The sequence below is a fragment of the Pyrus communis genome, chromosome 5, assembly GCF_041283825.1.
Source record: "Pyrus communis isolate YQ-2024b chromosome 5, ASM4128382v1, whole genome shotgun sequence".
Lineage (NCBI taxonomy): Eukaryota > Viridiplantae > Streptophyta > Magnoliopsida > Rosales > Rosaceae > Pyrus > Pyrus communis.
In genome coordinates this window covers 2,750,712-2,776,130 of record NC_142569.1, presented here as the reverse complement: position 1 = coordinate 2,776,130, position 25,419 = coordinate 2,750,712, and the positions used below count along the sequence as shown (strand labels likewise).

Below are 25,419 nucleotides of genomic sequence, written 5' to 3'. Positions count from 1 at the left end.
ATAGATAATTATACCTTCATCAAAATGGGTCTAGAGAAAAATTCATACTCCAAAGCTTGCAAATAATTAACCGCAAACGTTAGAGGCTTTTTATTTTTGTGTAAAAATGACACGACGTTTGGAGAAGTGAAAACTGAGGTCAGTAAAGCTTCTCTACTTAGCGGTCACGCAAGACTTAGCATGCACGCGGCTGCCTTCTCAATTGCTCCATGGACCATCAATTTAATATCTTTTCCCAAATTTCTCCGAAAATCTCATGCATGCTACATCAATATATATCTCTACATTTCCGCAATGTAACAAAAAGAAAGTACTCCTTAGAAAGAGAAATGCTAATGAAATTCTCAAAGTGGAGATATTCATGGATTTTTTGCCACCTTACAGTTTAACGTTAATTCCCGTATCAATATTATAAATATTGTGCTAAAAACATGAGCTCACGAGTCCATAGAGAGTCCCTTTTTTAGAGTCTTCTTAGCATTCCTCTCTTGAAAATTATGAACTTGTTTAAACTCAAAAACTACATAATATAATATAACATAAGCAACTTTGGCGGATTTCTATTTAACACTCGCCATGTTGGTCCAAAACTTTTACATCGAATTTGTAACTTTGAGAGTGCAAATGTGCCTGTATCGGAGACCAGAGGGCACAAATTAGTACCTTCTTCCTCCTATACAAAAATTCAACCACTCCGGCGTATGGCATGCACCGGCCAACGAAGGGTTGAAGACCCAGTCTCAGACAAATTTGTTCAAAAAGTTCACAGAATCCAACGCTTTAAAACTCCTGTGTATACTATTTTTAAAACTCCTGTGTATACTATTTGGCTTTGTTCTTGATTTCCCAATTTACGTATTCTCCATAGTTTCTCATGCAGCTGCACTTTCACAGTGAAGGGTCTTATTTCCATAGCTTCACACACTGATCATGGCTCACTGAGGCAACCATTTCAGTATTCGCGGATGCTGACAGTGCAGAAACTATCCCCTGGTGCGCCGGAACTGTCAGTGTCTTGCTGCTCTCGCTTGGACTCCACAACTCAAGGGTCTGCCAAGAACAAATGGATACTTTAGACGAACAAATTTACGATCTTGTGGACATAAACTGAGAAACTAATCACCCTATGACTCCTGAACAACAATATTTTCAAACACTAAAGATATTCTACATAGTAACTTGTTTCCAGTTTCTTGAACGTATCAAATGCAAATACAAAAGATCGGCATCTAGTATTAAGGAACCCGCGAAAACTTGTAAGTGCGGAACCCCATTTTTGTATAAAGGGAGGTTATAATCACCAACAGCCTCGCCAAATTACTGGCCACAATGACAGTTTAAATATTAATAGTTACCTGGTAACCACCGATAATCAAGAGCAGTGAATATCCGGGATGAAATGTGCATGATTGGAATTTGTTGCCATTTGATTTCAGTTCGTATATGCATTTCCCGTTTGACGCAGGAGACCAAACTCTTGCACTATCTTCACTAACAGAGGCAAGATACTTCCCAGTGGGGTCCCAGCAAAGTGAAAGAATATCTTTGGCGTGTCCGGATCCCTGAAAAATGTTTTCTTTCTGTCAATTTAAATGAGCAAGAACAGGGAACCTTGATGCATTAATAAGAGCTATTGTAGCATGTAAAACGCATGAATGGTCTCAAGGCTTACCGTCAAGAACAACTCAATCCGTCCAGTCTCAAGATCAAATATATTGATATCTTTTCCTGAAGCAGTAGCCAAAAACTTTCCAAATTGAGGCTGGAATCTGACTTGTTTAGTTGCTCCCTGCAGTTACTCAATAGGGAGATTGATGAGGAACATAAGTGGTGGCTTCTTAAATTAAAGGGTGTTTTAGTCTTTTAGTCTCTAGGGTTTTATTATTTTAATATCGAGGGGATTAGTCTAGTTTCCTACTTTTATAAGGATTAAGATTATATGTGTTTTCGCTTCCGCTAAACTACCTAATTTCCGCTGCCACCTCAGTCCTGCATCAGAGATTTAGGTAAGGCCTTGGGATGAAGTTCCAAGAGAAACTTGTCTACCAAGTTATCTCCAACTTATGCGTTGGGAGAATAAATTGCCATATAATTGACTCAGAGTTCTAAAGGTTTGAATGATATGCAACATAAAACGATGCTGCTACTGAATTTAAGCGCAGACCTCATACTTATACAGATAAAGAAGACAAGTTTCTAGAATTTATTCCTTAAAACTCTCCCTCAATGTGGGATATCAAGTTTTAGCATAATATGATGCTACCATTAAACAATAACAAATGCAACGATCAGGTATATTAGTACCTTAAACAAGCGTGTGCAAGCACATTGGATGGTGTTCCAAAGTCGAACTTCATCGTTACTACCACATGAGCAAAGGAGATTGACCTGCCTTGGGTGGAAATCCACTGACATTACTTGCTCAGAGTGCCCTACAAGCTGGGACAATGATCTGCTTGACTACAATGGCACAAGAATGTAACAAATATCATTTATCTATGTTGAAGGATCTTTTGTCAATCATTACTTCAAAGGGGTGAATTGCAAGCACGTGTGAGTCCAGAAGATACAAGTATGGAGACAACATAAGACTAGCCAGACCCAACAGGCTTGGACTTGGAGCAGCGCTCGTATGTTCAACTCACATACGAAGACAAGGTCTTAAATTAGTGAGAATGGAAAAAACTTACGTTTGATGCATCCCATATCTTCACAGTTTTATCAAATGAAGAAGTTGCAAAAACGGTTGAGTTTGGTTGAAACCGTACATCTGTAATGAGAAGAGAATGCCCTTCTGAAGTTTTAACAAAATCAAAAGTTTCCATATTCCAAATCAGAACCTGCCAGAAGACTACGAAATCAGCCATAAACTCATAAAAAAGACTACTAGAACTGACTAAGAATGTAATAAACTGAACATGATAGATGGTTTTCATCAAGTGACCTTTTTCTCATGCCCTGCACTAGCTAACAAGTTCCCTTCTGATGAAAAATGGCAGCATACAACCTTCGACTTGCTTGAGTGGAGGGAACCAACTTCTTCAAATGTGAAGCCTAGCAGTTGGTAACAAAGTAAAGTTAATGAAAGCTTCTCATCCTATGGGGAGCAAAACATGGACGGGAACTGCATTGAGACTCAGTATAACAAATTTAGATAGTACAAAGTACAAAGCATTATTATTTTTCTAACTCTCAATGAATTACCTTTTTGTTCATTTTTGTTGCAAGCTGTAGCACGACGTCTTAAAAATCTGAAAGGAGTGCGTGTACCATCAACGTTGTCATCACCAGTGGACAAGAAAGATTCGGCATTTTCTTCCACAGGTATTTCTTCATTAGCATTCATTTCGTCCTATGGTTTGATCCCATGAAGAAATTAAGCACAATGTTGGATAATAGAAGCCCAAGAAATTATAAGTTTCAGGAGAAGTATCCATCAGAAATGATGAGATTCCCCAAATCAAAGCATTCATTAACTTCCAAAAATATCGATGTCATGTGATAAGGGAACATCTTCATGTATTGCAAGGTGTATGACCTACCAAAGCGCTGCCTCCAGTTCTCAAATGGGGTGCTGTCTTCCTCTGTCTGCCATTCTGATTTTGAAATGACAATGTTAGACAGATATACTTCAGAAAAAAAAAAAAATGTGAACCATCACCTTCAACCAAGCCAAGAAACTTCTAATAACCAAGTTTCTAATCAAGCGTGTTAATCAAGGTTACTGCTAAACCTCTAGTAACTTGTGCTTCTTTTCCTTGACCAATCATCTTAGTCATCATCACCAATCAGTTTTCAATAGGAAAAAGATTTTAAACATCTACTGAAAACTTATTAACATGTAGCTTGCACTCTGGTTGCCAATATTCGTTTTCGTATCTTTTAGTCAATGATAGCACCAAATAAATCGGGAAGTAGTGTACAAAGACAAGTATGCCAAAAGCTTATGCTTGTTGTATTTGCGGGATGACTTTGTAGGTGATGGTACAGCATACCTGATCCAAACACGGATACTGATGTTCTGTTGTCAACGTCTGAATCTGTTGCTGATGGCTTGGACCCTGTTTTTGCTGATCATTCAAAGCCTGTTGTTTCTGATGGTTCAAAGCCTGGTGTTGCTTATGATTTGGAGCCTGCAAGGCTGAGTTTAATACCTGGTGACCCACCAGGGAGTTTGATCAACTTCAGATAAAATATTAAGAAAACTGAATCAAAATGATGCTAAAAGAGTTCCAATGGACAAGTACTTATAAACCACTAACTTCTAAAGGCCTCCCATGAAGTGTTCCAGGATTGACTGCAAGCATACCTGGAAACATAAACAGAAAGCAATCACACACCTACATAATGTAAATCAAATATAACACTTCTCTTTGTATGATAGAGGATCAAACAATTAATTCAAGATAACCATATAATGTAATACTGGTATACAAACAAACATTCAAAGTGATGGACATGACAGATATAATGTTTGACCACTCCCAAAAGTATCACAAAACATGGTCAGAGAGTGCAAGATTAGTCCTGGATCAAACAATAGCAGGAGGTAGTAGATACATGTAGGTATAGAAGATATATCTTCTTCTCAGTGTGTTATATGATATATCTGCAATTTCACAGTGCTCTGAGCACTGTAATTCCAAAAAATGAAACCCAATAACACTAACAAACCTGAATCCAGATCTTCAGTTACTGGCAATGTGGTACGACGCAATCCATAAAGCCTAGGGTCCTCAGTGACAGCCCTGCCCGAGCTTCTGTTGTCCTGTGCCTGAACATTTAAGTTTATCTACGTCACTCTAGCAATTTGGGGTTCTTATTCGTTTGAGTTGACGGAGTACACAAAATTTCCAAGTACCTGCTGTTGAGCGTAATTGGGAAGTTCTGGCTGCATATGGCTAACACAAGAAGGGAGAATGTCAATAAAAGAGAAAAATAATGCTCTGGATTTAAACAAAGCCAACTAACAGTAAAGAGGACACGTATTAAGGAATTGCAAAAATGTTCAAATGAATTGTACAAATGATTTCAAAACGAAATCAGCTTCTGATATAATTAATCCAGAGTTACGAAAAGGACTAAGGTATACCTTGACCTGGTTGCAACAGACCTTGAACTAGTACCCTTATAAAATTGTGGAGGCTTCGGTGGGGTGGTTGCTTTACGTGCCGCTCTTGGACGCTTATTCTGTCCTTCATTCTCTCGCATTTGCTTAGCCTGAAAATTGGAACAAAAATATAGGTATATAAAATGATGCACCATCTTACACAAAACTTGGAAAGCAAGACTTCAAATTAATTCAGCAAAATTATACCTCAGTTGCAGACGGTCCTGCCTCGGCCTCTTGAGCCTCTAAGTGCCGAAGGGCATACACATCATGAAACAAAGACCACCATTCGTGCAAGAATCCGTCTGGACTATTAATGACTGGAAATGCAAGAGCCTCACAGTTAAAATTTATAACTCTAATCAATCAAATTTTGGGTTATGAAATCATGATTGAAAGCAAATCGAGCACAAATTCCCCAAGACCGTTCAACACAATCGAAAACCATAATTTTAAAGCGAAATTCTAATGCTACATTCTGTACAGCCACGATTAACTCGATTTTTGCTTCTTTCAAACAATGTATGATCAACAGTATAATCAACAAAATTGTGGGTAGTATTTCATTGCAATTCCAACTAAATCAACACACTCATTCATACAAAACTTATAAGCATAAAAGCAGGGGAATTTGAGCAAAAAAGGACTAACCAACAGGATGGTTGAAAACATCAGCCTCCTCCCTGAAAATTGCAGCAGTCTCGTGCATATTTTTTTTCACCATATAGTCATGTAAATACAGATTAAACCTAATACCACATATCAAAATACACACAGATTACAAATTAAAAACCAAAAGAGAGAATGTGAAAAGAAAAAAAAAAAAACCAATATTTATTATTTCAAACTTGATAAGAACAGAGAAAATAGAGCAAATAATACCCACATTTTTTCAGCATCCCAGTGTGAACCTGAACCCATGATCACCTCCCAGTAAAAACCCAGTTGCGTTTGGAGTAAAGTAAAAACCCAGATGGAAAGTCAGTGACTTGGAGAAATTAGTGTAAACCCAGTTGAGATCATTGAGGAAGAAGAAGAAGAGGAAACGGCCAGATAGACAGAGAGAGAGAGGGGGGGGGGGGGAGAGAGGGAAAGAGAGGGAGAGAGAAAGAGAGAGAGAACTTGAGTGAGCTAAGAAAGTTGTGACAGCGCCATGCAAAAAGGGAACCAAAGAAAAGGGACAAGCAACAAATTTGGATTTTTCTATTGAGAATTTGAGAAAGAAATAGAGAGAAGAGAGTTTGGTGAGTCACCGACTCGCGAGGTTTTACATGTACACACAATGGCAACTCCCGGGTTGGTGACTCACTGACTCGGAGTTTGCCACCTGGCCAATAGCCTCGCACCACGCCGCTTTAACCCAACACAATTTTTGCTGGAAATAGAAGAAAATATAGGGAGGATTGTTCATAGAACCATAAGAAAATCAAAAGGAAAAAAATTTCATGTTGTGATTGCCTCCTCACTTTTTTCCATGTAGAGAAGAATTGTGATTTCGTGTAGGAACTAGGAAGTCATCGTAGTTATTAACTATTTGAGTTGTGAGTTATTTGGTTTAAATGCGCATACTACATTGATTGTCACGTTAAATTACTCGTTCGGTGAGACTAAAAGGAAATTTTTTGAGATCTGACCGTTAGCCCCGTCAATAATACAACATCACACTCAAGAAACTAGCCTCGGCCACCCACCCACCCCCTCTCCGCCTCGATTTTAAGGCCCACCAAACTCCGTCTTTTGTTATTCACAGAATCATAAGAAAATCAAGTGGAAAAAAATTTCATATTGTGATTGCCTTTTTGCATTTTCTATGTAAGGTGACAAACACTATTTTTGCTTGATACAAACCATAATAGTATAGGAGAATTGTGATTTCATGTAGGAGGAAGTCGTTGTTATTAACCATTTGAGTTGCTAGTTTATAACGTTGAAGATAAATTATTTGGTTTAAGCGTGCGTACTACATTAATTATCCTGTTAAATTATTCGTTTGGTGAGACCAAAAAGAGAAATTTTAGGGTTCAACCGTTAGACCCCATCAATAGTACGACACCACACCCAAAAAACCAACCTTGCCCAAGTTTTACGGTTTGACTATTAGACCTCGTCAGTAGTACAACACGACACCCAATAAACCAGCCTCGGTCCCCAACACCCCCAAACACATCCCCCCTCCCCCTCCCCCTCCTCCTCCCCCTCCCCCTCCCCCTCTCCGCCTTGATTTTGAGGTCCATCAAACTTCCTTCTTTTGTATTCATAGAATCATAAGAAAATCAAAAGGAAAAAAAAAATCATATTGTGATTCCCTCCTTGCATTTTCTGTGTAAGGTGACAAACACTATTTTTGCTTGATACACACCGTAATAGTAGAGGAGAATTGTGACTTCATGTGGGAACTAGGAAGTCGTTGTTATTAACCATTTGAGTTGCCAATCTTTAACATTGAGGATAAATTATTTGATATAAGCGTGCATAGTACATTGATTATCCCGCCAAATTACTCATTCGGTAAGATCAAAAAGAGAAATTTTAGGGTTCGGCCGTTAGATCCTGTCGGCAATACGACACTACACCCAAGAAACTAGGCCTGCCCCACCCAAACCACCCTCCTCCCCGCCCCGATTTTAAGGCCCTCCAAACTTCTTCTTTGGCCCCGACTCCCACGACTGTCTCTTTGGCCGTTGTCTGACTATTGGACAAAAGAATCGCTCGATCGATGGGGGCTGAGTGAGGCCGAAATGCAAGAGGAATTGGTGAGAATTTTACTTGTTTGATCATAGAGTGAAGTGGCATGGCCAACCGCACCCAGAATTTCCCCTTTTTGCCAAACACTAGTCATTAAGTGCAAATATTTTGCCAAGTCAATTGGATTGGACGGTGCGAGTAAAAGCTCCATAGTCAATTGGATTGGACGGTGCGAGTAAAAGCTCCATAGTTATTTGAGGCATGCCATACTCTTATAGCAAGTTTACCGATACATCAAAACTGTACGGACTCCGGGGCGAAGGTGCATCCCATTCAAGGTCGAACTTTGCCAACCTAAGTCATTACTAAATGAATCATAAATCAATGTGTTTACCAAAATTGAGTTGTGAATGGAAGCAGAGGATTCAATGAATGCCCAAATGTGGCAACCACTATCAACTTTGACCATATCATATACAATAGATTAATGACATTTCATGTTTTACTAGATATGATCCGCAATGCTATCCACACATCTATTTTTACTTTTCATACACTTCTTATTAATTTTTGTTCTTTGATCTTCTTCAATTCATTCTCTCCGATGGCCGGAAATTGAGAAGAGTGTGGAAAGTAAAAAAAATGTATGCCCATATGACAATTAGGTTAGGTCTTGACAAAAACGGTTCTAAATTCAAATCTCATAAACAACATTCGATCACCATTTGATATTTTTTTTCACATAATTTAATTTAGTGTAAAATATCGTTTGTATAAAATACAAAATGAAAAGACTAGAATAGGATGCCACATTAAAGCAATAAAATGGATATCTTCTACCACCAAACATTGTGGCCTGGTGGGAAAGGTGCTTCTTCTCCACGCTCAATGCCTAAGCTCGAGTTGGGGAATATTTATGTTCACCATCTTATTTATTACACTTAGATAAGTTTAAATTTCGAAATCTGTGTAGTGCAAAATTAGAGTGATGAGCATTACCACCACTTCAGGAGTGATGAGCAAAAATGCACCCTTCGAGTTACACTCAAGGTGTTTAGCAGGCTCCTTCAGTGGGCTCAACACTTGGAAAATAACTCGGTGAAATTTTATTTTATTCTACTTAAAAAAAAATAAAAAAAATGAGAGAGAAAATAGATCTTCTAGTAAATACTGGTAAAAACGTAACATCACGTCGCTGTATGCATGACTTTCTCCAAGAAGCCACCAGAAAGATCAACCTACTTCATTAAATTCCACTATAATTTGTTTCCATTCGTTGCTTATATGCCTCACATATTCTTTCCTTTCCTCACACAAGGAAGAAATTGCAAGGAGAATACCAGAAGCATAATACACCAAAGGGCAATGATGACACAAATGGAGAAGCAAAGCTAGGCATCTTGAAAAAATAAGAACAGAAAGAAAAGGAAAAGCATCTTTATAGGAATAAAGGAAAGCCAACGCCGGAGTACGGTATATATACCAATCTCCAGACAATCTGATCCCACACCTCCGGACAATCTGATCCCCACACCGTCAGAGAGATGAAGTTTTTGCTTCAGTTCCCGTGTTGCTCGTGTTTCTGCTTCATCAAACCCAAAAGGAGCAAACACAAGGAGAAAGAGGCCCAGACTGACTGAAAGATGCGACTCTTCTCGTCGATGTTTCTCATGAAACAGTGCAGAACTCTACAGCAACCTGCTTGCTGTTTTGACAACCTTCTTGTTGTCTTCTTATGCCTCTCAAAAGGATTGTATCACAAATGTAATTGTCTTTAATTGAAGTATAAGTTGCCCTTTTAAAGGGATTTCTCCGCGTTTTTCACGACACCTTCTCTACTCTCCTGTTGATCATTTGGCACTAAGCCTATCTCACGGATTTGATGTTCAACAGAAACCAAACCAGTCTGTGCAAGAAACCTGCAGCATAAAATCAATCCACAAATCATCAAGGAGTCATGAAATAATAAATTTCAGCTATTTGTGCAAATTTTATCCTCCGCACCAATGCATTTCAACAAAAATGACAAAATCAAGAATCACTCGGGTTTTCTTATCTCTTTCTTCTACTGTCTAAATTCACGTAATTAGAAGCTTTCCATCAATGGCTAATTTGCTTAAACAGTTGAGGTTAGTCATAAACAGAATGAAACACCCAAACACTGGCAATAGCCAACTTGCAAGGCTGAATGTATCTCCACCTTCCAGATTAAATAAGTCATATATCAAATCAGTCGTAGGTTGTACAATTGATAAAAGCAATGTCTGCAAGATTTATCCCTGTGCTCACTTTGAAACGACAAATAACACTGTTATTGTTGATCAGAGTACCCTTAGCTTTTCCGCTAATTCCACAGGGATATGTATAACAAGTTCCCATGGTTCACACCCCATGCTCCAAAATTATAATTTAGTCGTCTCAAACCTCCCTCACAACAATCTTTCTGCCGGTTGTTCAGAACCATTGAAATTTAAGCGCCGGGCTCAGGTAGACAAAAGGTTGGACAAGCTAGAATCTACTCCATAGACAACATTTCATTCACATTTTCACACACTGCTATATTTTCTTCATCCAACAACAAAGATACAACATATGTATCTGCATATATTAGAAAACACATAATCGTGAACAGACAATAGGTGGGGTATTCAGCCAGCCCCAATCCATGGTAATGACTACTAAAATTCTTATAAATAGACGTAGGTTAATGATATTGCAAGTGTAAACTGTAAAGGCTAAAGATATGAGAGAGTACCAGCCCATACATCAAGCAAGCTTTTCCCCTCGGTGTATTACAACTAAATTACTAACTATGCCTCCAAATCAACGAGCGCAATGCGCAATCTAATAACATAACATGGTAACCACTATTGTTTATTCGCAGTTGACCGATCAACGAGCACAAATCCATTGCTGGGGTATTCACAAAGTAACTAAAATATGTTCAACCAGCAGCACAACTCATCAAAGAGAAAGAATAGGTTGTAATGTGAGCTATATGCATACACATAAGCTAACAATTGGACTTAAAGCATAACGAGCACAAGTACGCTGACGGTAAAATTGAAATCACGGTGACTAAAAGTGATTTCGAGTCAAAACTGTGTTGTACCCTTTCAAACAGTTATCAACAACAAATACTAATTCCATTACATATCCAATAACACAAAGGCAATAAATTAATCAAAATACATAACATATTGATCCAGAAAAACATAAAAATTAATCAAAAGAGAAACCACACACAAAAACCCACATCCAGATTTACCGAACTGCAAAACTTTACAAGGGGAAAACAAATTGTGAGTATTTTACTGGAGATACAAATTCAATGAACTTACCAGCTAAGAAGCAGGAAGAGGGTCGCAGTGATGAGTACGAGGAACGCAACGTGAAACACCAACCAAGAGTCACTGGAAGAGAATGCCAAACCCAGCATCACAGCAAGGCACACACCCAGCATCACAAACGCAAATCTCAGCGTCGTCCATGTCGGACCCTGCAAAATTCAATCACCCAAAAAATAAAGAAGCAAAATTTCGATTAACCCTTTTGATTTTTGGCAAGAACTGTTCGTAATCGTAGGAAATACAGAAAGCAGGGGGAAAGTGTGCGTACGTTAACGCCGGGAGCTAGAGCGCCGAGAAAGACTGCGTTCGCCGGCGAAATTTGTTCGGGTTCTGGTTGCTTTTTGGCCATCGTGCGGCGGTTAGGATCTGCGATTGGCGAGCGGAGAGGTTCTGAGTGCAGGGGAGGTGTGGGAAAGCTGGAGCAGTGACTTGACTGGTAGTTAACCGGAGGGTGGAGGAGAACATTTTATTTACTAACAATATTTAGCTATAGGAACTTCCATTCAAAAAATTTCAAAATTGTTCGTTCTTAATTTATAAAACTTCATGTTTATAATCAGAATCGTTTATATTATAAATCATCCTACAAAAACAAAAAATAAGTTAAAACTAAAATCATTTAGTAATCAAATTGTTTAAAAACAAATGAACAGTATTGGTAAAAGCATTATGAACCACCTATGTATTTACTACAATAGATTGACTAAACGATCTTAGTTTTAATTTATTTTTTGCAAAGTGTGATTCATAGTATGAACCGTTCTGATCATAAACACGAAGTTCTGTGATTAAAACATAAAGAGTTTTGAGTAGGTGTTCTTACTCATCTTTGAGTAACCAAGTATTGTTCTTTATTTATTTATTTTTGTACTGGATTTTTCTTTGCTTTGAAAGTTTGAATTTTGACCTTTACATGGAGAGATTTTTCGTATGTAAAGCGCACGGCTCAATACTAGTTAAAACATACAAAAAAAATTTACAATAAATTGTATTATAACATTTAGTGTATTGGGCCGTATTCTCAGTACATTGAAAAATTTCTCTTTTACTTGGATGCATCCTTAGAACCTCACTCCTGATTAAGGGATTTTCTAACTCACACTTGTTACAATTGGAAATTTATTTTTAGTGACATATTTTCAAAAAACTTTTTTTTTAGTGACATGCAATTTGATGGAATTTTTGTAAGACGATCTCCAAAAATGATAAAAACTGAGCAATTTTGATTAAAACTTATGTACGGTAAAAATACGTCAATACATTAATTTCGGTCTTGTTCAATACGATGAAGAATTGGGGCAATTTCGGTCGTATCGAACTTATGTAGGGTTGCATGCTGCAATGAGCTTTGCCGTGCCCCAGCTTGCTCGGGGGATTTCTCCTTCAACTTCTCAGCCTTGAGGGTATTAAAAGCCATTTACCGCTGTTGTTCTGCTTTCATAGGCAGGTTCTTATGCGTAATGATGCTCGGGTTAGAAAATGTGACACCATGTTAATGGCACTACCATTTGGTTTGTATGTGTATGCAGGCTCTTTGCTTAGGCATCGATCTATCGGCTCAAGTCCAATTAGCGATACAACATATAAGACATGCATTTTCACAATTCATCACATTGTGGACTGCAGGATTTCACAACTTCATCTGCTTACATATATACAAAAATGCAGACAATGACGTGCATGTTTTGCGACTATCAACTCTACATGTGAAATATATCTCAATTGTCCAAATAACTAGGACCTCTGAAAGTGGGATCATGCTGCACTTTCCTTTCTAACTCCTTAAGGTACTGCAGAAGCGGCCGCTGCTCGTTTCTTACATCCCTCACAGCGCCACACCCGTAAGGGCTTGTTCTTTGATAGCCAGGAAGAAGCTTCTCCCTTCTTTGCCCATCTGCATCACCATAATCTAGAGGAAAAGGAGGAACCAATGGCGGAGGGTTGTTTGTACACATTGGCGGATTAGAAGCCATGTGATGTCCCCATCGGTTGAAATGATTTAACCTGGTAGCATCATAATCGGACAAGTTTCCGAGGTTCCTGGGCGGATAAAGAGAATTTGGCCAAGCATTATGGCCAAGGTTGAGACTTTCTCTGTACTGACGCAGCCATTCAGATGATGTCATTTGATGCCAAGGCGGGTACTTATCCACAAAATTTGGAATGCCGGAACTATAATCTGGTAGCCCTTGAGTTGCAGTCCAGTTTGCATAGCTGCCTGCCTGTGAATGTGTCACGTCAGCGTCACAGAGATTGTCGGTCATGCTGATCCCTGCGGAGCTTTTGCAGTCGATGAAACTAGATTCGGTTCCACCATTAAACCAAACAGCGTCATCTGGCAACAAAGGAGCAGAAGGCAGAGGAGTTGTATAAGTAGAGGAAGAGGATTGAGTGCTCGAAATTTCGTGACTGCCGATAGAATATTCATTTTCACTGATGGACAGAACATCCACAAATTCCGAAGCTATTTCCTCAATGGGGCTCAATCTCGAGCCACATTTACTAATACCGCTTGTGCTTTTGTCCTTATTACTGTTCAAATTTCCTCCGTCCAGGACCCAAGCATTAAGAGAGGGAGGCCCCGCGGTTATTGGTGGCTGTTCCTTCACAGAAGGCTCCTGCTGATTAAATGGCATGTTGCGCCAAAAATTAGCGATGTTGGCATGAGAAGATAAAGGATCAGTCTTTGCCTTGTTTTGCGCTATAAGAAGTGATGTGGCACGGCGCAAGCACTCATCAGAAGGTACACTTTGATCTGCCATATCTTTCGTAGAGTTAGGATCCTTTAAAGGAGAGGAAATCTTGAGTGGTGCTGAGTTATGTCTTGTAAGAGGCCTGAAGAGAATAACTTCTTCCTCTTCCGTGTCAACAGATTGTCTGGTCGAACTTGGGTTTTCCCCAATCATCTGTTTCTCGCATTTTTTCAGCGCTTCGGGGATATGCTGACTAGGCACTTTCAGTTTACCATCAGAATTCTTGGACTCAAGTCCTCCTAGTTCTTTCCCGTCAGCATATTCATTTGACTCTGCCATATCGGCTTTGGAAAATTTTCTTTGAGATTTGTCATAGACAATCCACTTTTGAGAACCAGTTGATCTGTCTGCAATTTTCATTGCAGCCTTGATGATTCTCTGAGCACGACAATCAATTCCGCTGTCATAATTGTCTATATGTTCCCGATTGTACAAGAAATCTAGTGATGCATGAACACAAGCTACCGGAGCAAATCCCCTCAGCTCATAGTCTTCCCACAAAGGAGTACCTTCTGGACACTTGGCCTCATCCTCGCTGAGGTTGAATCGCTTCAGAAGATCAACAAATGCACCAAAAAAGTAAGACATCGCACTTCTGCTTTTTTCATCGACCCCATACGTTTCTGCTCCACTCAGCACGACGACTAGCCACTCCACAAAAACAAGCACAGCTGGTAGAAGGGGGCAAGTCTCGACTGGACCAGCCTCTGAACATCTTTCAACAAAGCGCCCCATGAAAATGAATGCTGCATTCAGTGCCAACTGTGTCAGCTCTTTTTGCTGGATGTCAATTTTGTCTGTTGATTCTTTTATTTCAGGGGTCTTGATTAGATTCTGTACGGTAAAGATTAGTACAGAAACAACTTGGAGTGCTCGAAATGGGCCTCTTCTAACCGAATCCATACGTTGATATGACTCCAATGTGGCTTTTAGCTCTGTATCATCTAGTGCAATCAGTGCATCCAACTCTCGCATAGTAGATGCAAAAGCACAGGGGAATTCATCTACACTGCTCACATAAAAAGTTCCGCAGAGAACATCAGAACTCAAACAACATAGAATCTGATACATAAATGAAGAATTGGAAAAACGAGCATAGATCAAATGCAAATAGATTCAATGATTCAACATTACATGGCCTCGATTACAATCTTCATCGAAACATCACTTCGCTCAAGCAATGTGAAGCAAGTTAACAACTTAACTAAGTAACAATGTAAGCTCAAGTTAAAAATCTATTCGCTTTTACAATCTTAGCTGCTACGGATTGGGAAACCGAATAGAAGTACATGACAAGTTAAGAGATTATTTAAGGATAGATAAAGTAGCATTGTAACAACAAAATGTGGACAGTCACAATTCAACATAAGATGCACCACCTAAATTCAACAGCTAAATGTAGCATCACTCCATAGTGGTTAAGTGAGTACCTTGATTTAACGTGAAAGAAACTTAGCGTTCCAATGATAAGAGACCATAACTTTGTATCCATGAAGCAAACATTCTCAGCTTTCACCATATTATCATCGCTCGACTGTGAAATAGTCTGACCACCGCTTCTTTCAGATGGGTTTAAGAAATTAAAGCGGACCTCGCTTGAAAGAGAATATACATGAGATGACCTGCTCTGCAAGATTGTAAGGAGCAAATGAGAACCGCCCAAGTATGAGTATCAGAAGATAATATGAATATAATGACTAAAAACAATAGATGTTCTTGTAATTTGTCCAATTTTACCCTTTCAAACAGTAGAATGAGGTTATCTTGGGCGTCAGGGAAAGGTTCTTTAACAGCTAAACTTCTTATACAATGGTACAAAGCGAGTAATTCATCACCAATATATATTGCCAATACAGCCAACTGCAAACAAACTCACATGTAACTTTCAAGTCAGTATTGTTCAAGATAACACATGCATATATCATAAAGAAATTTAGTTCTTGTAATAGTAACCATCAGGGAAGTAGTAATCTACCTGATTGTGGGGGTTTCCACTATCTGACCAAGTTGCTGCCGCTTCCAAGTAGTGAGTGGCCGCAACTGACCAATTTCGGGTTTGCACATCAGGCTTTTCATATTGTTCTCTGTACCTAGCCAGATCCCCAAGACATACCAAGAAGCGATGGCACAAAAACTGGCACTTCTGCATCTTTTCCTGTTCTGCAAAAGTAAGGTCGCCTTCCTTTCTATTTATCACGGACTCTTCTGGGAGACTCTTACATTTTCCTAATTTCACAGTCACATTCTGGTAAAATTCAATTGCTTCGGATAGAAAGACTTTAAACCCTTCTATATGAATATCATTTCGTAGCACCACCTTATTTTTGCTTTCTGCATTCACTGAACTTCCCTTTATTCTTTTGCGAAACTCATCAATATGCTTGTAGTGAAGCTTCCACAAAGAATACTCGATGTCTTGAAGGTCCAACTGCTCACAATCACTCAGTATGAGATTCTCATAACTAGATCGCACTTTGCGGTACAAGTCCTGAACCTCAGAGTTCAAAAGACCTTTGGAATGGACCATACCCCACAACTGGTTTTCTTTGATTGCAACCTGAGATGACAAACGTTTCAACATTTTCGAGACTCGCAAAGAAAAATTGTACAACAATTATCTGAGATCTTTGAGTTAGTATTAAGCGGTACCAAATGTAGCTGCAGAATTTACCTCAATCAAAAACTTCTGTCTTTCTCTCTGATCCTTGAGGGGCAAAGGTGAATTCGCCTTCATGTTTAACTGGAAAAACTTCTTCAGGTGTTCTTTATCTCCTTTGTGCAAGCTGCAATATGCTTATGGCATAACTCATCTGTTAGAAAACATCATAAATTAGTGCAAAAACAAAGTATGAGGAGCATCTGCCACAGGCAGTACCAGATTGCGAAGAAAATCGCATTTTAACGATATCTTGAGCATAATTGGACAACTAAAGGTGGGAATAAAAACCCTAAACTGAACTGAAACCGAAAACCACTAACCAATTTCGTGGAAATTTAGGGAGGGATGGATTCCTAATATGATAAGTAGTGAAAAGTTGAAGCTGAAATCCACTAAATTTCTCAAAGATCAAAAATTCCACAAAGAAAAAGGAAAGAAAGTAGGCAGCTATTGACTTTTAGGGTTTTAGCCACCCAGCAGATAATGATCATCATCCAAACAAATGAATGTGGAAACTGTCCTAAAAGCAAGAGTCTTTCAAACCTAAACTCTACCCTCAAGGGCCTCAACTTCTTTAATCATGTTTAATTGGTTAATTAGATTATAAATACATTTAATTATACAAAAAAAAAAATCAGAAGAAACCCATATCAAATTCAGAGTAAAGCAGCGAATGGAACACAAATATAGAAATTACGGAGGAAAGGAAAAACCCCAGTAAAATTCAGCAAAACAACATCAAGAAACAATTTTTTTTCATCTGAACATGTTGAAAAGGAAGAGAATTTTACAAGGGAGCTAAAAGTAAGTCCTCCTGAGAGCATAAACAAACTCTAGAGTTAATAAACTCAGCAGCCAAAGTTTGAGTCCTTACCTGATGCTGCAGAAACCCACCAAGCAGAAAAGCACACAAACGGAAGGGGAGACTTGAGAGAATCATGGGGGTCTTCCCTTATTTGTCTTTCAGTTGTGAAACAGACAAAAGTGCTTTTATTTGTCCTTTCATTTTTCCAAATTCTTTAGTCTACGTAGTTTCCAAAAAATAAAAAATAAATAAATTCTTTAGTCTATGTTGGTAATAAAATAATTGATTATCCAATGTTAGAAAATGGGGAATAATTAAAATGACTTGTCATCATGTGATTCGTGTCCAAGCATCAATTTCATCGGATTAGACAGAGAGGATGACAACTTGTTCTTAGCATTAACATGATACATTGTTGTGAGACGCAATGTTAATGCTAATAAAATTAAAAGAAGGAAGCAATGATCTATTAAAAAAAGCAATTGAAGAATTGATAATTCACGTGTTAATAGGTTATTTGTTATTGTTGTATTCTGAAAATTAATGTTCTGGATTTTTCGTGTTGTATGAATTGACGTAGCTTTGATTTGGCATATCTGTTTTGGACCCGTAATATATGAATTCCAAGGAAAGGCAAGATTTGTGAGACTTGTTAAACAACAAGCCCAAACGTATTTATGTCGTTTACCATATTTAATTCGAATTGTAATATTTAAGGGTGTTTATATATTGGGTAATATTAGGGAGACTAAATATATAGATAAAATTTTGTAAACTAAATGATATGGAAGTTGATAGGTGGATTATGACTTAAACGTTGATAAACGTGCTCATTCCTATTAATGACATATCATTTAATTTGCAAATTGTGTCTAAGAATTTAATCTCTCTAACATTATTCTTTTATATTGGCTTATTATATTAACACATCACAAATTGTTGAATGAACCCCACATACTTAATACACTCCACATTTTCTTTTTCAATTAAAAATTATCTTAATACACCCCACCCCACATACTTCCCCATAATACCCTCACACCCCACATTTTCTATACACCCCTCATTTCTCAAATCTTATAACACTTATTTGTAATTTTCATGGACTAAATCTAAACATTTAAACTTTTAGTTTGCTGAATGATTTCAAATTGAATGATTTGAAGAATGTTTAGATTCATTTGAACATCTTTCAATAATAATTTCAAAGCAACCCTGCTGTTTTCATTTTCTTGTGCACATTTTGGTCGAATCAAATCGATCTGCAAGAAAGCATCGTAGTATAGTGCAAGAAAGCATCTTAATTATAAATGTCATTGACTCACTCTGCAATCAATTCGGGGGCCATGGCTTTTGAATTATGAGATTCATAAGTGCTAAGTCTTGAATAATGAGATTGACAAAAGATGCTGCCTGGAATTTTGACAAAAGATGCTGGTTGGGATTTGAAGCATATATGGGTTTGTTTTCAATTCCACAATTAAAATCCATGTGCGTGTGTTTTTAATATTTGGTGGTAATTTTAAATGTTTAATTCTTCATGTAATCCCTGTGATCCCTAAGAGATGAATATGAACATAGAAACTTAAAAAACGCAGCAAAAATAAGATTAAATAATTATCGATGTTGTCGAAATCACTAAAACAATGAAAAATATGAAGTCTTACCTCATGTGAAGCTTTCGAAACATCGATTTCATGTTCCATTAGCTGAAAATAATTTTTCTCAATCAACATTTTGTAGTTTTATTTGTTAGGGTTTTGTTCAACAATAGAGGGTGAGAAGGGTTTTGATAGTTGAAGAAGATAAATAATACGTTAAAAGTGATTTTGAGTGTATTTAGAAATTTTTTATTTTTTTAAACCTAATAAGGTCACAATTGTAATTGCATAGTAAGACAAATAAATCATTTAATATTAAATTTTAAAATTTGATGCATTCAACATTTTATAGAATGCTAATATAAAAAGCCTTTATATTTTGTGGGTTTTCAGGATTAAAAACATTACCAATAGGTCATATACGCATGGTGGAGAACACAAGGCAAAATGACTATTTGGTCCCACGTGAAAGTCCATATTTTGACGTTAAGATCGTCGTGATAAGGATATCTTAGCCGTCAATTTAATTAATATTATCCTCTTTGACTGTGGAGAATAAAAACAAGGAAAAATCAAAAAAATCTAGAGGGGAGTAATTATAATAGCTCAAAAAAATACGATGAGTGTGGATAATGTATGGCCACATCATCAAAGCGGGTCCACGAATAGTTGTTGTTAGGTTGCTGATTAGGACCCCTTTGAGCAATATTTTCAACCTTAACACAATTTACATTATATGAATTTGGTGAGCTGCAGCACTTGGAAGCAATGCCAACAGGATCCTCTCAGGATCCTTTTGGTGATTATCGAGATTCATAAATCGTATTCGTTTATCGTATATCGTGCAATCATTTTTTATCAAGTACTATTTATGTTTATTTTTAAATAAAAATATTTAAAATAATTTCTAACCTCACGATGTATGATGAACGAACAAGATTCACGAATTCCTATACAAAGAGAATCTGCCGAGGATCCGGACTCGAAGCAATGAATGTAGATCTTCATTCAGCAATTGTGGGATTGAAGATCTCATAGTCATTGATGAAACCATTGTGTGGGTAGTGCATACATCGTTTTTCTTCTTTTTTTTTTTTTAAGAAGGGAAATTAGATTTTCATCCTTTTTTTTTTTCAACTCCATTGATTAAAATCTTATTCGTTTTCAATTTTTCATCAAGGTCCCTCGGTTTTAATAAACGTCATTAATTATTTCAATAATAAAATATTTTCCATGTCAATATAATTAAACTTTGTTTTTAAATATATTTATTTAGTGTTTGAAACGTTACATTTGATACATATATTTATGGCTTAATTTTGTAGCGTATATTTTTATTTTTACTTTGTACCCATTTTAATTTGCAACCCTTTTTTATTTTATTTTAAATTGTACCGATTTTCTTTTCAGTTTTTGTCACATCCCCGCCCGGGGGGAAATCACTTCCCGGGCCCGTTCCACCACCGTAGCACGATATTGTCCACTTTGGGCTTACCATTCCCTCACGGTTTTGTTTTTGGGAACTCACGAGCAACTTCCCAGTGGGTCACCCATCATGGGATTGCTCTAGCCCCCTTCTCGCTTAACTTCGGAGTTCTTACGGAACCCGAAGCCAGTGAGCTCCCAAAATGCCTCGTGCTAGGTAGATATGAGAATATACATATAAGGATCACTTCCCTGGGTGACGTGGGATGTCACAATCCACCCCCCTTAGGGGCCCGACGTCCTCATCGGCACACACGCGGCCAGGGTTAGGCTCTGATACCAAATTGTCACATCCCGACCCGGGGCGAATCACTTCCCGGGCCCACTCCACCACCGTAGCACGATATTGTCCGCTTTGGGCCCCGACCACCCCCTCACGGTTTTGTTTTTGGGAACTCACGAGCAACTTCCCAGTGGGTCACCTATCATGGGATTGCTCTAGCTCCCTTCTCACTTAACTTCGGAGTTCCTACGGAACCCGAAGCCAGTGAGCTCCCAAAAGGCCTCGTGTTAGGTAGGGATGAGAATATACATTTAAGAATCACTCCCCTGGGTGATGTGGGATGTCATAGTTTTAGTTTGTATACATATATTAATTTCTTTTTATGTCCATATTTTTCAAACTTTTATTTGTACTCATTTTTTAAACCTTTTATTTGCACCAATAATTTACTAATAATGTCACATCCCCGTCAGGGACGGATCACTTCTCGGGCCCGCTCCACCACTGTAGCATGATATTGTCCGTTTTGGGCTTACCATTCCCTCACGGTTTTGTTTTTGGGAACTCACGAGCAACTTCCCAGTGGGTCACCCATCATGGGATTGCTTTAACCCTCTTCTCGCTTAACTTCGGAGTTCCCACGGAACCCGAAGCCAGTGAGCTCCCAAAAGGCCTCGTGCTAGGTAGGGATGGAAATATACATTTAAGGATCACTCCCCTGGGCAATATGGGATGTCACAATCCACCCCCCTTAGGGGCCCGACGTCCTCGTCGGCACACCACGGCCAGGGTTAGGCTCTAATACCAAATTGTCACATCCCGGCCAGGGACGGATCACTTCCCGGGCTCGCTCCACCACCGTAGTACGATATTGTCCGCTTTGGGCTTACCATTCCCTCACGGTTTTGTTTTTGGGAACTCACGAGCAACTTCCCAGTGGGTCACCCATTATAGGATTGCTCTAGCCCCCTTCTCGCTTAACATCGGAGTTCCCACAGAACCCAAAGCTAGTGAGCTCCCAAAAGGCCTCGTGCTATTTAGGGATGAGAATATACATTTAAGGATCACTCCCCTGGACGATATGGGATGTCACAAATAATGTACCCATTTATCTTTAAAAATTTACCACTTTGTTATAAGTAAAACGTACCTTTTTTTTTTTTTTTTTGTAACTACCCTTTTTTTATGTAAAATGTACCCGTTTTCTAATGTAAGACCTATTTATTTATTTTAATCTAAAATGTACCAATTGTTTTTTTTATATATAAAATATACCCATTGTTTTTTTTATACAAAATGTAACCATTCTTTTCTATAAAACGTACCACTTTTTTTGTATAAAAGATACCAACTTTTTGTATGTAAAATGTAACGTATGAAAATTACCAATTTTTTGTATGTAAAATGTCAATAATATAAGTAATAACAAATCATGGGTTTTATTTAAATATAATTTATGTTAGTGACAAATCATGTCATTAAGATAAATTATACTTTTTTATATAATTATAATTTATTTTTTACTATTTTTAATCCCACAAATCTTGGATTTTATTTAAAATCTCATTAATATAAGTAACTACAAATATCAAATTTTAATTTAAAATTATAATAACTTGCATAGAAATGCATTATTGCATTAATTTCAAGGACTTCAATAAAAAAATAAAAAAAGTCAACAAGATTTCAATAAAAAAAGTTGATAAATAGAGATCGCATCTAAAGTCACAATTTTTTCTATTAGATATCGTCTATAAAACTTGACCGGACGCAAAATACTTTTACACGAAAGTTTATGCATTCTTGCATACGTTTACACAATCCTTTTAGCATTTCTCGCTCATCAGCAATAGAGGATACGATGGGAAGACAAATGTGTTCAATTGTTCAATCAACCCAAGTATAAAATGTTAAAATGAGAATATTAATGGTTTCAAACAATGCCAAGAGCTATGATTTTACTTTCATTAAGTTCAACCTAAAATGTTTGATGATTTTTTTTTTTTTTTTTTTTTTTTTGCGATTAAATGTTGAAAAGAGAAGATTAAGAATTAAATTTTCTGGTAAGTTCTGGATTGTCCCATTTTGATGTGCACTCTACTTCACGGGGTCCAGACTCCACCCCCATCATAAATCAAGATCCTCATGTCTTGGCTTGAAAACCTTTGAAATCTTCAAGTGAGTAATTGGCAATTCGGAAGGAATTGCCATAATTTTACCCCTCATTTTATTTTCTTACGTTGAGAGAAATTTACTCGTAACATATAAAATGGCATATACTTCTATGTCACGGGAAAAATAAGTACAAATGGTAACATATAACATGCAAGGTTACGTTGCAATTAAGTTTTAATTCTTTTGATTGAGAATAATTCTAGTGAAAGTGTTTGACCAAACCATCAGTTGAACACCTCTAACATCTGTAAGGCTTCTCATAATTTAGTCTCACCTGAACCAATGTTGATTCTATGCAGTATCAGAGTTGATATACTCATACAGTGTGAAAGCTGCTCTAATAAACGTGCCAATCTTAAGCCAATCCTAGTGAATACATTGGGACTAGTGCAAAACGGAATACAAACTATGATATGGGCTACGTATATATAAGCGCATTCTTACATTCATGCTCAAACCCAATGTGCCATATTTCACAAAGAGGTGTCAAAATGCAAAATAATAATAATAACTAGCATATGGACACACATAAAGTGTATGGAAAAATTTTTTATTTTTGTTTTTGAAATAGAAGGAGAGAGGAAGAAAGTGATAGAGAATGTGGATGTGGGAAGTTTTTAATTTTTTTTTTTAATTAGAGATATGTTAGGATTACATGTAGGTGAGACTTTGAAAAAAAAAACAACAAAATTTGGTTATGTGAAATCACATTTCTGCCCCATATTTCTTATTCATGTTATGTTTTAATTAGAGGGTTAAACTGATAATTTCATAGGATTTTGGTTGACAATGAGTGTTTTATTAATTAGTAGAGATAATAAATAAATAAAAAATAGAATCAGAAGAGGTTAACCGTATCAGTCAACGACATAAAATAGCCATAAAAATTGAGGACCTTAGAGAAAAAGTTGGATTTATCTTCCAATTACAGCAAACGGTGGGTACAAAAACAGTTGTCCTATACGTTTAAACAATATTTACATGCAACACAAAAACTACAACTATATACAAAATGTTACCGTCAGTCGCGCGTGAGTATTTGATACATTTTTAGCCGTTAATGAATGTGAGATCACGTTCATAGACAAATGAAAAATCGTTCACTTGTCTATGCTCGACTGATGTTAGCATTCTGTCTCTCTATATTAACAATGTGACAGATAAACGAGGAGAAAGAAACGGGCAGGGGGCACCCAAAATATGCGTTCAATCACCAAAAACACCAACCCAACAAACTAAATTTGACCCTCTTTTTTTTTATCCTAACGAATCAGCTGGACATTTTCCTCTATATACTTCATTGTCCTTCCTTCCTTCTGTCAGGAAGGGCAGAGACAGAGGCCAATTAATAAAGCCCTCTCTTTTCTTCTCCCCATACAAACAAATTGTGTTTTTAATTTGTTTGTGTACGTACGTACCCTACCCCTAATTAAACAAACACCAACGATGGGATTCAAGCTCTACCTGATCGCCCTCATGGTGGTCTTGGCCATGGTGGCTAGGTCATCGGCTAAGGTCCACGATGCCTCGTGGACTCTCAGCCACTTCGGCGATCACGATGATGAGTCGTTGCTCGACAGCGCCAACAGCAAAGTCGGCGACTTGATCGGAGAGGAGAATGAGATGATGATGGAGACAGAGAGCACTCGTAGGACACTCAGAGGCCGCGGCACGAGGTACATTGGCTATGGTGCCCTGAGACGCAATGCTGTTCCATGCGGACGCCGCGGTCGGTCTTACTACAACTGCCAAGGAAGGCAGAGGGCGAACCCTTACAAGCGCGGTTGCCGGTACATCACCCGCTGCGCCAGACGCTAAATCTGATCGATGATCGATTCTATCCAGTTAATTAACATGGCCATAAAGGGTACGTACGTACAAGGATATATAGCGAAGAGAGAATGAAAGTGGGATCACTCATCGATCATCACCATGATCATCATCATCATTTATGCCTGTAAGATTTATATAATTAATTTCCTCCTTCGGTGTTTTAATTTAAAAGAAAAATATTAAGATGAATGTGTTTGTTTATATGCCTATTATTATTATTATTAAGGAAGAAATGAAAATCAAGATATATAATCAGGATTTCTTTTATTTTTTTTATTTTTTTTCTTCTGGAGCTTATTAATTTTCCAGTGTTCTTGGGAATAGCATGCATGCATGCATGCAAATTACGTAGAACCAATGAGGCCAATAGCCCTTCATAATTAATTGTATTGCATGCTTTTCCACATTGGCTTAGTTCTTCTCTACTTGCATCTGGAAATAGCATTGCTGCAGTTGTACAAAGAAAATGAATTCTGCCCTCTTTTTATTTTCTTCCTGCACTTTCTTTTCTATTTTTTGCGTTTAGATTGAGTAGATCGAATAAAATCAAAATACGAGGAGATGAGCGCAGACAAAATGAAAAAAGCAAAAATCAATTCCCTATTATAAATATATCTCTATTACCCCCAGGGAACGATACAGTGAGATTAATTAATGAGACTCACATATACCAACAAAATTCTTATCTTTTCGTTTAGTAAAATAAGATTTGTAGTTGGTAAATTTGCTACGCAATAAGC

The 25,419-nt window shown here is 37.6% G+C and overlaps 3 protein-coding genes and 1 pseudogene across 8 annotated transcripts; 1 reads left to right on the top strand and 3 right to left on the bottom strand.

The window, feature by feature from the left end:
• Positions 1-450: 450 nt before the first annotated feature.
• On the bottom strand, positions 451-6,257 carry LOC137722266 (transcriptional corepressor LEUNIG). Its single transcript, XM_068461235.2, has 16 exons — positions 5,997-6,257; positions 5,762-5,859; positions 5,318-5,430; positions 5,093-5,220; positions 4,862-4,901; positions 4,675-4,774; positions 4,263-4,309; positions 3,996-4,154; positions 3,543-3,596; positions 3,205-3,352; positions 2,945-3,054; positions 2,691-2,840; positions 2,305-2,460; positions 1,673-1,789; positions 1,356-1,562; positions 451-1,050 (listed from the first exon to the last, which is right to left on the bottom strand). The coding sequence occupies exons 1-16, from the start codon at positions 6,029-6,031 to the stop codon at positions 904-906; spliced, it is 1,809 nt and encodes a 602-aa protein (XP_068317336.1). The 5' UTR covers positions 6,032-6,257; the 3' UTR covers positions 451-903.
• Positions 6,258-8,995: 2,738 nt separating this feature from the next.
• Positions 8,996-11,610, bottom strand: LOC137727030 (uncharacterized). Its single transcript, XM_068465975.2, has 3 exons — positions 11,414-11,610; positions 11,137-11,294; positions 8,996-9,714 (listed from the first exon to the last, which is right to left on the bottom strand). Exons 1-3 carry the CDS (start codon positions 11,492-11,494, stop codon positions 9,594-9,596), a joined length of 360 nt encoding a protein of 119 aa, XP_068322076.2. The 5' UTR covers positions 11,495-11,610; the 3' UTR covers positions 8,996-9,593.
• A 1,103-nt stretch (positions 11,611-12,713) lies between these two features.
• Positions 12,714-17,552, bottom strand: LOC137726647 (nonsense-mediated mRNA decay factor SMG7-like). Of its 5 annotated transcripts, none has more exons than XM_088693758.1 (6): positions 17,433-17,552; positions 16,570-16,708; positions 15,874-16,455; positions 15,636-15,758; positions 15,329-15,525; positions 12,714-14,907 (listed from the first exon to the last, which is right to left on the bottom strand). In XM_088693758.1, exons 2-6 carry the CDS (start codon positions 16,630-16,632, stop codon positions 12,864-12,866), a joined length of 3,009 nt encoding a protein of 1,002 aa, XP_088549884.1. In that variant the 5' UTR covers positions 16,633-16,708; positions 17,433-17,552; the 3' UTR covers positions 12,714-12,863. The 5 variants fall into 5 exon arrangements, with proteins under 5 accessions (XP_088549884.1, XP_068321688.2, XP_088549883.1 ...); XM_068465587.2 differs by having other exon boundaries at positions 17,349-17,465; XM_088693757.1 differs by having other exon boundaries at positions 16,570-16,681; positions 17,433-17,464.
• A 6,599-nt stretch (positions 17,553-24,151) lies between these two features.
• LOC137726976 (protein RALF-like 19 pseudogene) lies at positions 24,152-24,868 on the top strand (annotated as a pseudogene). The gene has a single exon (XR_015962268.1). The product of XR_015962268.1 is annotated as a protein RALF-like 19 pseudogene (transcript).
• The last annotated feature ends 551 nt before the right edge of the window (positions 24,869-25,419 follow it).